The 15,587-nt window shown below is 46.0% G+C and overlaps 2 protein-coding genes across 3 annotated transcripts; one reads left to right on the forward strand and one right to left on the reverse strand.

Moving 5' to 3' along the window:
• The first annotated feature begins 1,610 nt into the window (after positions 1–1,610).
• Positions 1,611–7,139, forward strand: LOC135396233 (ran GTPase-activating protein 1-like). The gene is made up of 12 exons (XM_064627259.1): positions 1,611–1,881; positions 2,026–2,156; positions 2,243–2,623; positions 2,685–2,843; positions 3,018–3,131; positions 3,657–3,841; positions 3,897–3,999; positions 4,151–4,240; positions 4,698–4,806; positions 5,004–5,098; positions 6,092–6,222; positions 6,885–7,139. The coding sequence occupies exons 1-12, from the start codon at positions 1,761–1,763 to the stop codon at positions 6,958–6,960; spliced, it is 1,695 nt and encodes a 564-aa protein (XP_064483329.1). The 5' UTR covers positions 1,611–1,760; the 3' UTR covers positions 6,961–7,139.
• Positions 7,140–7,949: 810 nt separating this feature from the next.
• LOC135394931 (probable serine/threonine-protein kinase samkC) lies at positions 7,950–15,394 on the reverse strand. Of its 2 annotated transcripts, none has more exons than XM_064626014.1 (5): positions 14,805–15,394; positions 14,240–14,361; positions 12,519–13,557; positions 11,584–11,748; positions 7,950–9,807 (listed from the first exon to the last, which is right to left on the reverse strand). In XM_064626014.1, exons 2-5 carry the CDS (start codon positions 14,318–14,320, stop codon positions 9,782–9,784), a joined length of 1,311 nt encoding a protein of 436 aa, XP_064482084.1. In that variant the 5' UTR covers positions 14,321–14,361; positions 14,805–15,394; the 3' UTR covers positions 7,950–9,781. The 2 variants fall into 2 exon arrangements, with proteins under 2 accessions (XP_064482084.1, XP_064482083.1); XM_064626013.1 differs by having other exon boundaries at positions 14,240–14,338; positions 14,805–15,392.
• Positions 15,395–15,587: the final 193 nt, after the last annotated feature.

The following is a 15,587-nucleotide window of genomic DNA, read 5'->3' on the forward strand; positions in this document are numbered from 1 at the left end:
AAATTCACTTTCATAGTTACTTTTTGGTCCCCTTCATAGTAGGTCCATTCTTTTCGCCTGCACCCCGGCCCTGAACTAGTTTAAGCAGTGCAACCCTTTCACATTCTTTTCGCCATGGACCTCTCATGTATTTAAGAACTGGTGATGGAACTGTGCAGCACTTTTCTTTCGAAAAGAATGAACTTAGTCTACGGGAAACAGCGAGACTCACTGCGACCTGTTAGAAAGAATCGAAAGCCACCCACGATCGAGCTTACTTCCCGCTCGAGGTAGTGTTTCCGCCGTTCCCGGCGGTCGAATGAATCAACAACTATTCGGTGCGGGCGCCATCTGTCGGCATTGCTCTGAAGCTTGAATATGACAGGCCACGAGCTCGATTGGCCACGGCCACACTGAGAGCTTACCGGTTTGTGATTGGTCAAGCCCCACGATCTGGGATGAATTGGAGAGCACTGAAGGCGAGTCGCAAAGCCGGGGCGGCCGGGGATCGAAGAACGATAGAGAGCTCAACTGAATCGAAGGAATAGGAGAACGAGGAGATAACCGTTCACTCGCGAGCTGAATCGAAGAGCAACGGAATCGTTTGCTCTCAAACGGCGCACTGGTTCTTCGGTTCTCCGCGACTCGCTGCGTTCTCGGCGTTCTCCGCGACTCGCTGCGTTCTCGACGTTCTCCGCGACTCGCTGCGTTGTGGCGTTGTTCTTGCTGGTCTCCTTTGGAATCTTAGCGTTGGTTCACTGCGGCGCGTCTGCGTTCTCCGCGACTCGCTGCGTTGTTCTTGCTGGTCTCCTTTGGAATCTTAGCGTTGGTTCACTGCGGCGCGTCTGCGTTCTCCGCGACTCGCTGCGTTGTTCTTGCTGGTCTCCTTTGGAATCTTAGCGTTGGTTCACTACGACGCGTCGATATCGAGCTTTGTGGCGGACGTCGTATGGGTGGAAGTATTCAGAATCAAAAATGTGTTTTCTGATTTTTTGTTAATGATCGGCTCGCTATACGTATCGCTGGTGGTGATCTGCACTCGATAAATCCAAGTTATTTGTCAGGTATACCGGAAAAGGGCCTTTCTGGCTAGTATGTGAGATGGCGGACATGTTTTTCATGTACGTATTTAGTAATGATCAGTACTTAGAAATCTTAAACCAGTCCCCTGGTGCCTGCCTACTTCGAATTTGGCGCCTCAGTTGCTACGGTAGAGGCTCCGCATAAAAAACTAGTAATGATAAGGGTCACGTGACCCACTGGCGTCAATGATTCGCGAACGAATCTTTCGAACGAGTCCCTAATGTTCACTGATTTGAACGAACACATCAGATATTCGGGCCACGCGCGCCGAGCTTCGCCTGGCTAACTACTGCGCATGCGTTCAACACTGCTTTACAGCGGCGAACATAGATGGCGACACACGCACCATCGACTGGAGGAGAGTGGAGAAACGAGAAACTGTGAAGCGAACGCAGCGGAACCTGACAAAACGGGGACGTCTAAGTGAACTGGTGAACGAGTACGATCGACAATAGTGAATGAGTTCATTCAGTTTGTGCCCGGGATTCGTTCATTCCGAACTGTTCATTCGCGAACGACACATCACTAGCCGAAGCTAGCCGAAGCAAGACAAGCCGAGCCTGCAGTGTGTTTGATGTTCCTTGAAAGCACGCGTTTGCAGATGCTGAACACGTTCTGATTTTGTTTATAATTGTACAAATACTTTCCTCTGGATCTTGTAAATTTTTGTGTTAAATATTGCAAAAAAGGAGCGCACTATGTCGAAAAATGGGACTTTGTTGACAGAAGTCACGAAACAACTGTCTTCTGCACACATCAAAGATGCCCGGGAATTGAGTTTTGCGGGCCAACATCAGAAGTTGAACACCGAGAAAGAAGGTTTGCAAGTTTTCATGTGTTCCTTCTTCTTTCCTTTTTACTGTCTGAGTCATCAACGCTTGGCTTGTTTTTAATTTGTGCATTACGTTAAGTTAGGGTAGGCTAGTCCACGACTATTGACAGTCTTTTTTTTTTTTCTTGCAGCGTATGCTTTTGTCGCTGCAATTAAGGAAGCTGGTGCAGATCTCGAGTGCCTTTGTCTTGAAGGCAATACACTGGGTCAAGATGCGGCGAAGGCTATTGGTAAGGCACTCGAAGGATGCCCCCGTCTCAAGGTATGGTTTGCTTGTTGTTGCATGCGTCTGTTGATTTTGAACACGTTTATTTATTTATTTTTATTTATTTGAAATGCTGTTTATAGCGTGCCCTCTGGAAGGACCTCTTTACCGGACGCTCAAAAGCCGAGATTCCCGACGCCTTGCGGTTCCTCACCGGTGGCATCTTGTTGTCACAAGCGCAGTTAGTAGAGTTGGACTTGAGTGACAACGCGTTCGGACCAATCGGAGCCGAGGCGCTGCTCGTTTTCCTCGGATCTAAAGCCTCCTGGTCTCTGGAGATCCTGAAACTGAACAACAACGGTCTGGGCCCCGCTGGGTCCCAAATGTTGTTTGGTGCCCTCGGGAAATCTGTGAAAGAAAGCAGGAAGGATCCATCCCAGTCCGGCATGCCACTCAAGGTCCTCGTATGTGGTCGAAATCGTCTGGAGAACGTCGGTGCTACTGCTCTTGGGGATCTGCTTAAGGTGTGCTTCTACAAATGGTCGGTCAGCAACGCCGATACATTTTTTTTGTTTCTTCCGTCAGGAACTTGGTACGTTGGAGGAAATACGGCTCCCTCAGAATGGCATATTCAAAGAAGGAATAGAAGCACTAGCGAAAGGACTGGAGCACAACAAGAGACTGCGTCTGCTCGACCTCAACGATAACATCCTCACGCCTGCCGGAGCTAAGAGTGTTGCCCGGGTAATGCGCATCCGCAACGTTGGACAGTAACGATTGTCTTAAAATTTTTATGCAATTTTAAAGCAGTCAATATTGACGAAAGAAATGTAGTACATAGAGTACTAATTTACCTCTGCATATTTTGTAAGATATTTTCTCTGATGAAAGTATTTTTGCTCTTTCGCAACTCGTTAGGCGCTGCGTAATTTCGAAGAGCTCGAGGAACTTAATCTCGGCGACTGTCTGCTCAAAACGAAGGGAGCGCAAGCCATAGCGAAAGTGCTGAAAGAGGGACATACGAAACTCAAAGTAAGAACACGTTTACCACGTATTCACACGAGAGACATCCTCGCGGATGATTCTAGCGGAAGAAAAAGCGAGGACACTGCTCACAGAGACAAAAGTTCCGTCCCGTGTTATGTTGTGCATTCACGCGGTGCGCAATATCGGGAGTGGCGTACTGCGCACTTAGCAGACGACAGGAAAGACGCTGACAGAGTCGTCTGTTAACTGTCGTCTGCTAGGTGCGCAGTACGCCGCTCCCAATATTGCGCACTCTGTGAATGCTCAACAAAACACGGGACAGAACATAGCAGACGACACTTAACAGACGACTCCGTCAGCGTCTTTCCTGTCGTCTGCTACGGAATATCTTGTGGCTGTGTCACAGGATATTCCCCACTGTGAGCAGTGTACGTGAACACTGGACGTTGAGCGCTCGCGCTCAGAAAGCTACAACGTTTTTCGCGTCTTCCGCTTCTGCGGAGAATGTCACTCGTGTGAATACACGGTTAGAGGAGCATGCTCTGGCATGATGACACATGACCCTTTCAGAACGTATATCTCGGCCACAACGAGGTCTCCCGATCGGGCGGCCTAGCGATAGTCGAGGCTCTATCCAACAAAGAATCTCTCGACGTGCTCGAGCTGGACGGAAACCGCTTTGGCTCCCAGGGCATTGCGGAACTGGAGGCTGCCATGGAAGCCGCGGGAAAGATTGACAAGCTGTGCGCCTTCAGGTGAGACTGCTTAAGATACGCACGGCGGATCGCTAACGGGCTTAGACGTCAACAGTGATGATGAGGGAACCTCTGAAGATGAGGCAGATGAAGATGAAGAGGAGGAGGAACACGAAGAAGCGGGTGACGTGTCTGAAGGCTCCTCTGCGCCGGTAGAGGTAAGCGTAGAAAATTTTGCAGGCAACGAAACTTAAGTGGTGCCCCTGGTTAACTCTTATAGTTTGCTACCCTGCGCATTTAGCTGTTGAGTAAAAATCTAGACAACCAAAAACCACAAAACTCAATAATAAAACGTTGGTCATCTTGCAGGCCAGCGAATTTCTGGCTGCGCCGACAGCGTCTAAGCTGAAGCAAATGGGTGCTAACAGAGCACAGAAACTCGTTGAACATGTACAGAAGGTATGTCGTATGCCTCAGTGACTGGGAGAGTATATACATGAAGTACCGAGTACTCAAGTACCAACCTTAAGTACATTTCTGAGTACTTTTGCTTTACTCAGACTCCATTCCGAATTGTGTACTTCGTGCCGTACTTTTTCCTTTGGTTATTGTTGCTGCAAGTACGTTTGTTTGGTATATTCCTATCAGGTACTCCAGTACCCTACCTGTAATGTAACACAATAATCAGGAACCACATTTCTGTAAAAGGGGAAAATTTGTCACAAGTTTGATCTTGGTAGGTTGTAAGAATCAGCACATATTAAAAAAAGACAAAAAAAAACATTATAGCTGTGGTACTCTTATATGAGTTGTTGTTCCTCCGAGATAATTGGTAATTTGGTACTTTGGAACCTTGAGATACTTTGCCCACTGCCGCTACTGTTGTGGAAGCACAGCTAAGACACATCTTCAACAGGAGAACTCTGGTGCCGAGGAAGCGTATTTGGAAGCCTTCTTCAAACTGTCCTCGGTGCTGGGTTCCGAAGAAGCTGAGGGCGTTCGTGAGATGGCCCATTCTTGTGCAGGTGAGGCACAACGGATGATTTGAAGAAATTTGAGAAAATTAGGGGTTCAAGGGTTAACGACATAGAAGTTTACCTGTTACCCATACGGGCCAGATGTTTAAGGTCACGATATGAACTGTGTTCTACGGGGGCTTTGAGAGCTATGCGCCGTGCGCACACTTACGCTCAACGCACTGCAAATGTGTTTCTTTGTTCAGACGCCCTCCTTGGAGCGGCCTTCGAGAAAGCCGCAGACGGTGGTCACCTGGCAACTCTCGTGAATACGCTGTTGGTGCGTCTGGGTCTCATGAAGGTAGGTTAGTCCTCGAAAATGTGATGAGACAACATTCAATCGTGAACAAACTTGCCCAGGGACACCTGTTTCTGCATTTGCTGTGGTCTACATGGACCTTGTAATGGTCGATTTTTGGGAAAAGATGCGCTTTCTGTCTCAATTTTAGTGGTTGTAGCACTATTATATCTTTGGTTTATCACTAGAGCCTGAAGTTTTCGGGAAATATTTTTTTCTAAATTCGGGGGAGGGTAAAAATTGGGTAAATAAACGTGTGCTCAAAATTCATGCAAATTTGGGTGTAAAAACTTCCAGTAAGTTATATTTGGGAAGAAATTGGGCTCAGTCACTCAAACTAAAAGTACTGGTGTGGCACAACCGGTGACGTAACTATGTTTTCTGCCAAACAAGTTAGTGTGTATTCCTACAGAGGTCCCAGTAAGGGCAATTTGACTGGGTAAATATCGGGTTTCACCCTAAAGAGGCAACCTTCAATTTGGGGTTCAAATTCAGAGAAGAAACAGGTCAAACCCGAAAAATTCAGGCTCTATTCGTCACATCCTGGTATTGCACACCAGAGTGTATTTTTTTATGTGTCACTCTTTTCCGTCAATCTCCGACATGAGAGGATCTAGAGCTACGGCCATTCCCATTGGTCCTCGCAAGCACATGACCTCTTTCGCACGGCCGCGCTGGTAGAACGTGCCTGCGGTGATGCCAGAGTTAGATGAATGTGATGCAGACCTACGTGTCCACAAGTCCCGGTCTTAAACGCTGCATTGAGGGTTTTTACCGTATCTATGATCGAGACGTTGTCAAGTTTGGCCATTCGAAAGGAAACGCTGTAGAGACTCCTTGTAGAGTTTGTACCTCACCACCTTTTATCTGTGATTTTGGGGAAGGTACTGGGAGTGGTTGCTTTTGTGCTTTCCCTCATCACATGCACATGCACAGCATGCACATTCTGTAGATGAGATGCAGTGCAAATGTAAGGAAAGATTCTGTTGTCTGCAGGACGAATGTCACAAGAGCAAAAAGGAATCTACACCATCACCTACGGGTGCCCTGCTGCTGCTGTCGGACGTGGTGAAGCAGAAATATTTCGCACCCCTCGCGCGGGATGCACTAGTATTACTCTTATCTAAGTGAGTACCACAACACGAAAGGTTACCTAACGGTGGTATATGATAGTGGTGTTTCATTGCCTCTCTTATCCTTTTCTTCTCGATGTTTTCTTTTTTTTTTTTTTGCTAAAAGTACCACACTGATGCAGTGTTCCTAGATGGGATTCTTACCGTGAGCAGAGTTGTAAACAGACTGAATGATTTTCATCTTTCATCAAACTGAATCATCTTTTCATCTTTCTGATTGGAATGCTACTAAGTAGCGCTAGCAATTACGGACAAACTTATTATGTTTTTGCACTCTTTACAGTTTTTTCGTTACTATATGTATGTGCAAAAGTTTCTGTACTATTATCTGCATAATGTGTAAAACATTTTCAGTCAAATCTCAATGGTGCCTCCGCAATAACTTTTGCTTTCGTGAAATAATCAAACTTGAATTTCCGATACCCTATGTCCTGTTGCTTCTCGAGCAATGTCCTCATAAGGGGGATGTGAAACCATTTCTTAACTTTTGAACAAATAATGTTGTAAATACTGATTTATATGTACTAAACATGCACACCAAAACGCTATGATGGGTGCATAGGACCCCGAAAGCTTGCTTGAGCGCCTAGTTGCGAGCAACTATATGTGAAAATCTGTCACCAGTGAAGCAAAGAGCTTTCATCGTTGCATTCCAGACCAAATCCTCGACTGGAAGCGCCGAGGGAGCGACGAGCATGCAGCAACCTCCTAAGGGTGTTGTACCAGGCGTGATCCCTGCCTCCAGTCGAGCCCTCCGTGAGTCTGAACATCCACCATTGAGAAGTCGAGTTAAAGAAATTCATACAATGCTATTGGAACAGCATCATTCAGTAATTGTGCATATTATTGTAGGACTACGGCTGATGCAGTCTCGTGACATGTTAATAACAATAAATTCAGTCTATGTCAGACCAATGTGTTGTGCAAGAACCTCTACTGCCAGTAACTTGATGAATGCCAAATTGATAGACGTTTTACGTTTTATTTATAAGGTTTTTTTTTGGGGGGGGGGGGTTGTTGTCAGGAGCTGTAAAAGATTCTGCTGAATGTGCAGTAACATTCTACAGTGCCTGTCCGTCCGTCCGTCTGTCTACGTCTGTCTCCTGCATGCACACTTCAGTTGTTCATCCTCTGCTGAGTTTCCACGAGCCAGAGGAATAATGCTTATGCAAAGTAAAATGTCTAAAATATTTGTCGAATGAAAGCTGGTCCTCATCATTCAGTGCAAGTCTCATTCGGGCATATTGTGGTTAACACAAGCACAGCGGACAATAAAGGTCAATTTTTTGCAACGAAGCTTGCGCAGCAGACTGCCACACGCGTTCCACCGCCAGTTATTTGGTGGCACCAGCTCCATGGGACGCAAAACCAGTGGACGGCTTCGGAAAGACTTGCTCTGATGTCGCTGTTGCCAGAGTACAAGGTGAAAGCTTAGTGGAATTAGTTGCTCGAAAAAACGCAGTTAATGTCACAAATTTTGTAGCTAAATCGAACAATCATCTGAAAGACAGTGTCCTGTAATGTTACCGAAAGGTATCTTCAGTACTGCTAAAGGAAAAGGTGTTTTTCTTAGCAAACTTTCTCAAATTCCCCGAACTTTTGCGAATTCGAACGTCGAGAGGTTTGTGACATCACCGGTTAGTATCAAGGTGCTCAAAAGTGACAGCAAGCCTGTGTCTGCTCCACACCTTGCTGAGATAAAAAGAAACGAACCAGGCAAGCGATTCTCACCTAAAAAGATGGTGACCAACTTTATTGGACGGAAGACATAGTATATACTCTTGTTTGAAACCTGCTACTGCAGGATTCCTCTACATAACATCAGTGTGCATTTGCAAATGGGCATAATGCATTTCAACAATGTTGTAAACTCTGTCAATACCCCCTTTACCCTTGTGCACAAAAATTCATCGTGGAACAAGTCAGTAAAATGAGTTACAAAACAGCTGACTTCTACAGCTACTCTAAAAACGTCCAGCTAATAGACTGCATGTAGTTAGTTCATTGTCTCTCGGCAGTTTTGGCCTAAATATAATGGGTTAAAAGCGTTTAGTAAAGGGCTGTACAGTCTGGTAACATTGTGCACTTTAAGCCTGCACAGGCATTCTTACGTGTAATACTACGGACCATGTTGTGCCATCATAAACTTTGGTTCAATGTACATGTCAGCTGTTCAGAGCTCTGCATAGTATGTACACATAAATGCGCACTACAAATGTTTTCCTTCTGGTTACAGTACAACCTTTGTAGATGAGTTCATGAGTCATTGTTCCATCATTGAAAGAGTTCATAAACAGCTCTGCTTTGTTGCTGGTGCGTGAAATTTGCTACACATTGTCTACGTGATGAGTAGAGCGCAGATTTTCATGCAAATTTTTTTTTTTTTTTTCTCTCCGTATGGCTTCGTACGGCTTCGTACCTGGACAATGAAAACACTTTTAGTCGTTGTTTGGTACCGACTAGAAGGGATCTATGGTGCATATAAATGCGCGTTCCACGTGAAAATGCATGCATAGTGCATATTTCCAGGTGCGAGAGCTAGCTAGCTTCTTTTTAATTACAGTTTTGCAAGATTAAGGAATGTTTTGGGTCCTCTTTCTCGAAAATTTTGGTCAGAATAGAAAGTTTTCTACGTTTCGGTGTGGTGCGTTCACTGTTCTTGTATGGCCTGTGGGCAATACTTCGCCTTCTCCACTTTCTTTACAGTTACCGTGGTGTAGTGCCGAAAGCAAAGCCTTCAGCTGCATGGTTTATACCTATGGTGCGAGCCTTCTTTGTTGTGTGCTCCTGAATGAAGGCCGCTTTATTTTACCTTGTTATCCCTAATATGATGCTTACATTTTGACAAATATGCATTAGATGCATTGTCTTCTTACCAAGAACAGTGAATAACATTGCATATATTCGCAGTTTTTTGTGCATATTTTGAAGATTTTTGGTGCAAACTTGCATGCATATTTTGCGAGTTTTTAGTCGTTATTTATCCGCACTCTAGTGATGAGTATATAAATATCCACGGTTATGCAGTACGCACGTGCCCTCTTCTGATGCTGTACATCGGGCTAATTGAAATTAGCTTCGAAGCAATCGGCTTAATGATCTACAACCGATGACACGACAGGGATTAATTCCAGTTGCCTCATTAATGCCTCATGTGCTTTCTACACTGGTGCACCTTTAGAAACGTCTTCCAGCTGTGCACCAATGGCTTTGTTTCATCTGAGGCGTTTAGGTCAGTACCAGCCAAACGATTTCTAGCCTGCACTATATTTCCTGGAACGGACATAAATTTCAGAAAAATTACGCTGTATCAACTTCTGAACCCTTTGAAATACTGTATCCATCACATTTGGGCTTGAAAGGTTGTGTGTGCACCTATAGGTTATTGTCTTACCTCCAATATGACTACAGATGAAAATGCTCAATACTAATGGGAAAAAAAAATCATCTGCCGTGTTGCAGACTAAATCATTGCCTAAAATACCAAAGGAGCCATGTGATGACTTTCTGTGTTCCTCGTAAAAGGCTTGACACCCTTTCCGGTCCAGCGGGGTCACACCCGACTCAGCTGCAGTCCAGCTGTGGAGGAAAAGAGTTTTGTGGTTGTTAGCGAACCTGCGTTATTGAGTAGCGAACACTTATCTGCCTCGTGCATTGTGTGTGGACGCAAATAAATGTCTACGATACCAGAAGGCAGGGATGGGCACTAATACCCATATTTTGTATTATAATACCAATATATAATACTTCCTAGAAATCGGTATTATAATACTAATACGTAATACTTTGATTCTGAAGTATTATAATACATAATACTAGTAATACATTGCTACGTAACTTGGGGAGGAAGAAAGAAATAGAATCAGAAATCTATATAATTTGCGCATTACTTATCGAGCCAGTCATTCTCCAATGACGTGTTATTTCAGATGCTTACATGTTTAGCATATTCTCAAAGGGTAGTCCTCTATAGGGCATGCCTTTTCCGAATATGATGAGATAGCGCTGGTCAATTCGATCACAGTGAACAGCTTGCTCTGAGTGTGGAAGAGTCTTCATTTCGTCCACCCTGGACGATAAAATGTGGGCCGTTCAAAGGTGTGTAACTGTCCATAGTGCAACCCCGTACAGGGGTGCCTGGACTGGACGCACTCTTTCATACCACAAAGGGCTTGCAATGCCATGACTCATCTTTACGGAGGCTGAAAGTGAAGGAATGCGAGGAAGCCCCCAGTAACCTCTGGCACTGAGGTCACTCCCTTTGGGATAGTTTGAAGCAAAGGAATAATAGGGACCTTGTTGGTGTCCAGATGTTTGTGGGACACGAAAAATTACTCATAAAGTGCACTGGTGACACCTAGGAGGTCTTACATATGACCTCTGGGAAGGTATTACACCTTCAAAAGTATTATAATACATGTAATACTTCGATTTTGTGTATTATAATACAGGTACAAATACATTTCAAAAATGAGTATTATAATACATAATACAAATACTCAAAAGTATTACAGTAATAGTATTATAATACAAAGTATTACTATTACTGCCCACCCCTGCCAGAAGGTTACCGGGTGTATTTTCGTAGCCATTTCCACTTTCGCTACTCCCATATCTTCATGTCTGTTCTCTGTTGCTTTCCAATTTTGTTTTTGCCCAAGAGCTCTCATTTAGAGTACAAGAGTGATTTTGCTTCGGTGTCACCTTGAGGGACCCCGAAACATTTTGCATTCCTCATCTCTCCTTAAACACCGGCATTTTTTAAAGAAAATTCTGAAATACACGTCCCCCGTATCCAGCTAAAATAAAGTCTATAAAGTTGGCAGACGACGTGCTCACGCCGTCGTAGACTGGCATGTGCTCCAGTTAGGGTTGCCACCAGGCCGGTATTATACCGTGCCGGCCGGTTATTTGCGCGCTCTGCCGGTTGCCGGTAAGAAGGTGACACCGGCAGCCTTTTGCCGGTATTTGTGGCTCAAGACCTTTCATAAGGGCTTTTACGGGGTTTTCCCTTCAACATTCCACTACAGCTTGAATAAATCTGGAGCACAGACCTAACTCCGCAGTCTCCAGTCGTTTTCTTAGTTATTCATTAGTATGATTATTCATTGTTATTATTATTACCATTGTTATTCATTACGTCTTGTGTTCAAAGGGGACAAGAGCAGCGGTTGTGCAAAGCTTTTGGTGGTTGTGTCGAGCCAGCTAGAACGTTCCTTTCCCACGAGCCTTTCCCCTTTCCCTTTATTCCACCTCCTCTCCCTCGGCCGGTATTTTTCACTCCGAAAGGTGGCAACCCTAGCTCCAGTCCATCGAGCCCGCTAACGGGTCCCCGTGGGGGGTGGCAGTATTCACCTTCGTCATTGCTGTAGCAGTTGCAGCAGTGAAGCTTGGTGTTGCGGACGCGCACGTCCGTTCCGCGGCGGCCATTGCCCAGGGGCGCGCTGCAGACACAACAGCGGAAGCACTCGAGGTGGTACAGCAACCCCAGGCTCTCTATCACCATAGCTGCTCCGTGGCCTGCAAACAACAGGAATAGGACAGGTCCTTAATTCGAGACCCAGGATAGTGCTGTGTGTCCTCCTCCTCCACATATTTTTTACGTCTGTCTGTATCACAGGAGGAGGGAAGAAGGCTGGAGAGAGAGAGAGAGAAACGGTGGAGAGCAAAGGATTTTTGAGGAGGCTTTCTGCATCTTGCAAAGTTCAGAAGCCTCCATGATGGGTACGACCAACACTGCTGCAACACAAGGTACTAGTGTCACTAAGTGTCAAGTCACTGGTGCATGATTTCAGTTGCAGACACATGCCATTTTGCGGTGGGGCGTCAGGGAGATAGGCGGCCGTCCCCCCATTTTGTGCATAGTATTACGTTATGCGACTGGTATTCCACCTGATGAGGCAAATTTCTGCAGGTCTTGCATAGTGACTCGTACAAGTTTTCCTCACGTAATAAAATAAATCTGTTACTTTTGTTACAGACATAATGGTACTGCCGTACCCCTCCAACAAAAAACATGTTAACAGATTTCCTGATTAAGGTGAAAGACCTTTAACATATTCTGGGGGTCATTCTATACTAGATGTAAAATTGATCGTCCTATTACGCGTTTATACGGAGCATTTTAAATCAGCCAATCCTTCCTCGAGTCCCCTCCTCCTGTGCCGAGGGGCTTCCGAAGCCGCCTGCTCGATTTTTCTACGTATTACAGCTGTTCTATCGTTTTTATTCGACAAAATCCAGCCTATCGGTGTACAGAAAAACGACGAAGTAATTCGGCGAACTCCTACCGAGAGCTTTCCGACAATGCGAGCATCGCTGCCTGCCGCTCACTGACAACGGCAGGTCATCCGGGGTCTCCGGAACCTGCTGCAGTGGCCGGCTGTCCTCCTGCTTTGGCGGCTGGGAAGTCCTGCCACCCCACTTGTTATCCCCCAAACGGGGAGCTTCCCTGGGCACGGCTTCACAGCTGAACTCCGACAGCAGGCTCGTGCTCGTAGTCACCGTGTGGTCGTAGGCGTTACAGTTGTAGTCCCCCAAGAATGCGTCATTCCTAGTCTCGGCCGCTCTGCTGCCGGAGGATGCTCCGTACCCGCTTCGATGGCCGTAATACTCTGTGCCGTCGTTGTCGGGTTTCCACGAGTTGTCGCGAGCATTGTTGTACGCAGTACTGTGACAAGTACTCGCGTACGACGTTTCGGTCACACAGCCACGTTCACTGTCCGGCATATCGTTTCCGTACACGTAACTGCGTCCACTGTGCACATAATTCCCGTTACTTCTTCCTTCTTGAGTATCGCGCACCGTGGGAGAACACTGCGGAGGGCTACTGCCGTAAGTATTCTGCGGAGTATTATCCGACGCGCTCTCTTCCCACCTTCCCTGCTGCCACACGGTGCCCCATTCTCGGGCCGACCGGGAACGGCCGTAAACGGGTTCTTCTTTCCGTCCGTTTTCTTCCGCTCGGTTCGCGATAGGCGGATGGTCCGCGGGATTTTGTACTCTTTGGATTGGCTGTGGCTGCTGCTGCTTTGGCTGTGGCTTTGGATACGGTTTTGGTGGTGGTTGCGGCTTTGAACGTTGTTGTTGCGCTAGCTTAGGAGAAGGCAGGCCCTCTGTGGTAGTCTTCCGGAACATTCCTTGTGTCTCGCAGACTTTCTGAGGAACAATTTGGGAACTGCCTTTCTCAGGTGAGTTGTGTGCTGCGTTGATGATGCGTTGATGCTCAGGTGACGCACCTGCGGTGTGTCCAGCATGAGGCGGAGTACCCGCGTCGATGCTCTTTCGTGGCATCTGCTGTCTTCGACGGTCTTTCCAGTTTGCCAGTTTCTGTTGGAGAAGATTGTATGTCTATTAAAGTGAAGGTTAATAAATATTAAGTTGAGTCATACTCCGACACAGCATCAGAACCGTAGTGATAGGGGTACGCCTCCACCAGCGGAGAATGTGGTCTACACGTTGAGAGTTGAACATACAGAAAGACTGAGTTTCATGTTTCAGAATGTTTCATTAATGCACATATTTTACGTGTTTGCTTTAAAAACATGCAAATGTGATCTAATTGTGTCGTCCTCGATGAGTGTCCATGTAACATGATCAGTGTACCAGCAACGGTTTGAAGCATGCACTATGTTGTGACTTTGCGGGATCATGCACCCTCCTAAGCCAATCGTATTTTTGTGGGCAGAGTGGACTTTGTTCCGAAGTGTAGGTTGCTTAAACAGTAACTCAAGAGTGCTTGAACTGTGTAATACCCCTGCCACACATGCACTCTTCAATGATTATTGAAACCAATCGTCATTGAACATGCGTGTGGCGCCATCTAGTGTGTAACGTGTCTACCTTTTCAGGGAGCGTCGTCTCCAATGCTTTTTGCGAAGTTGACACGTTACACGCTTGGTGGCGCCACAGGCGTGTTAATGATCATTGAATTCAAGAATCATTGGAAGCTGCCCGTGTGGCAGGGGTATTATATTGAGTTATACTGGAACCGAATGAAGCAGACGTCTACCGATTGCCAGTCCTCAGTTTCTTCCTCCTCCCGTGCCTTGAGTCGTTGCTGAGCCCATGATTCTGCCTGCTCACTCGCCATTCGCAGCTGTTCAAGAGCCTGATGTAAAAATTATCAGCCAACTGAGCAGAGATAAAAAAAAAAAAGTCTGCACTGTTATAAATAAAAACTTGATATTTCTTTCTCGAGTAAAACACAGCCTACTAAAAGAATGTCAGTATGCATTAGGGCTCCAGAGAACAAGAAAAAACCAGCAGCAACCATTAAACGATGGTGTGCTAACGCCACTATGCAGTCAAATTCAGTACATCCTAAATATCAATAGACCATATTGTACGCTTCAAGTAGGTCGATCGTTCCTCGTCGCATCAGTTCTGCATAAAGACGTCTCAGATGATAGATTCTTCGATCTTTTACACACAAAGCACGATATTCCCACGGCTATTATACCTTTTTATTTCTCGAGCAGGAGAGTCGATCATTTTCATTCCATTTCTAGCCGATTCTTGGGAAAGCGGAGACGTGCACAGCTAAATAGAAAGGCCGATATAATATGCTTACTCACCTTTTGGCTGAGTGGAGCATGGCCTGTTTTGACAAATCGTAGTGGATCCGTGTTCGCGTCTTCACTCCAAGGCATCGGTCAACAACACCAGGACATTTCACAATGCACCAAACTGCGCACGCACACAAACAGACGCAGACGACACCTCAATACCTTTTCCTCGTCTCCGTAGCCCCGATTCCGATCTGGCATTGCAGTACGCTACTTTTTCCCGCATGAACGGGTATATCCTTCACAATGGGCCTCGTTGACAAGGTTTACGATGGTTATTTATGTACCCAGCTCGTATTACAATGACGTCTGCTCTGATGAAGACACAGATGAGAACTTCCGACGACGCGGCACTACCGATAATGGGCCCACGCTTGTCCTGACTACTTGGTATGCGTTACGTTGTTGCTAACGCAACACAGTTAGGTGTAGGAGTAAAGAGGTATGATTAAAATCGCCCTGCGATTACCGGAGCCGCAGCACCCAAAGCTCTTCGCCATTTTTCTTTCCGGTTGTTGTTGTTGTTTGCCGCTGTTTACCATGGCGATTGCACCGCTCGACTCCGATCGTGAACTCGGGTGAACTCGACAGAACCCACGCGGTATATGCACGCGGGCACAGACTGCAGGTGGTTGTCTGGCTTCTTTGTTTACGAACGGCGTTTTAATCTCTGCCGATATAAAAGATGATGATGCCGAGATAGGTAAACAAAACTTGTTTGCGCGTGTAATCCGGATTTGGTGCTGGCGGTCTAATTTGAGGTCAATGAACGAGTGTTTCGTTTTCTTGATC

The sequence above is a fragment of the Ornithodoros turicata genome, chromosome 5 (assembly GCF_037126465.1).
Source record: "Ornithodoros turicata isolate Travis chromosome 5, ASM3712646v1, whole genome shotgun sequence".
NCBI classification, from domain to species: Eukaryota; Metazoa; Arthropoda; class Arachnida; order Ixodida; family Argasidae; genus Ornithodoros; species Ornithodoros turicata.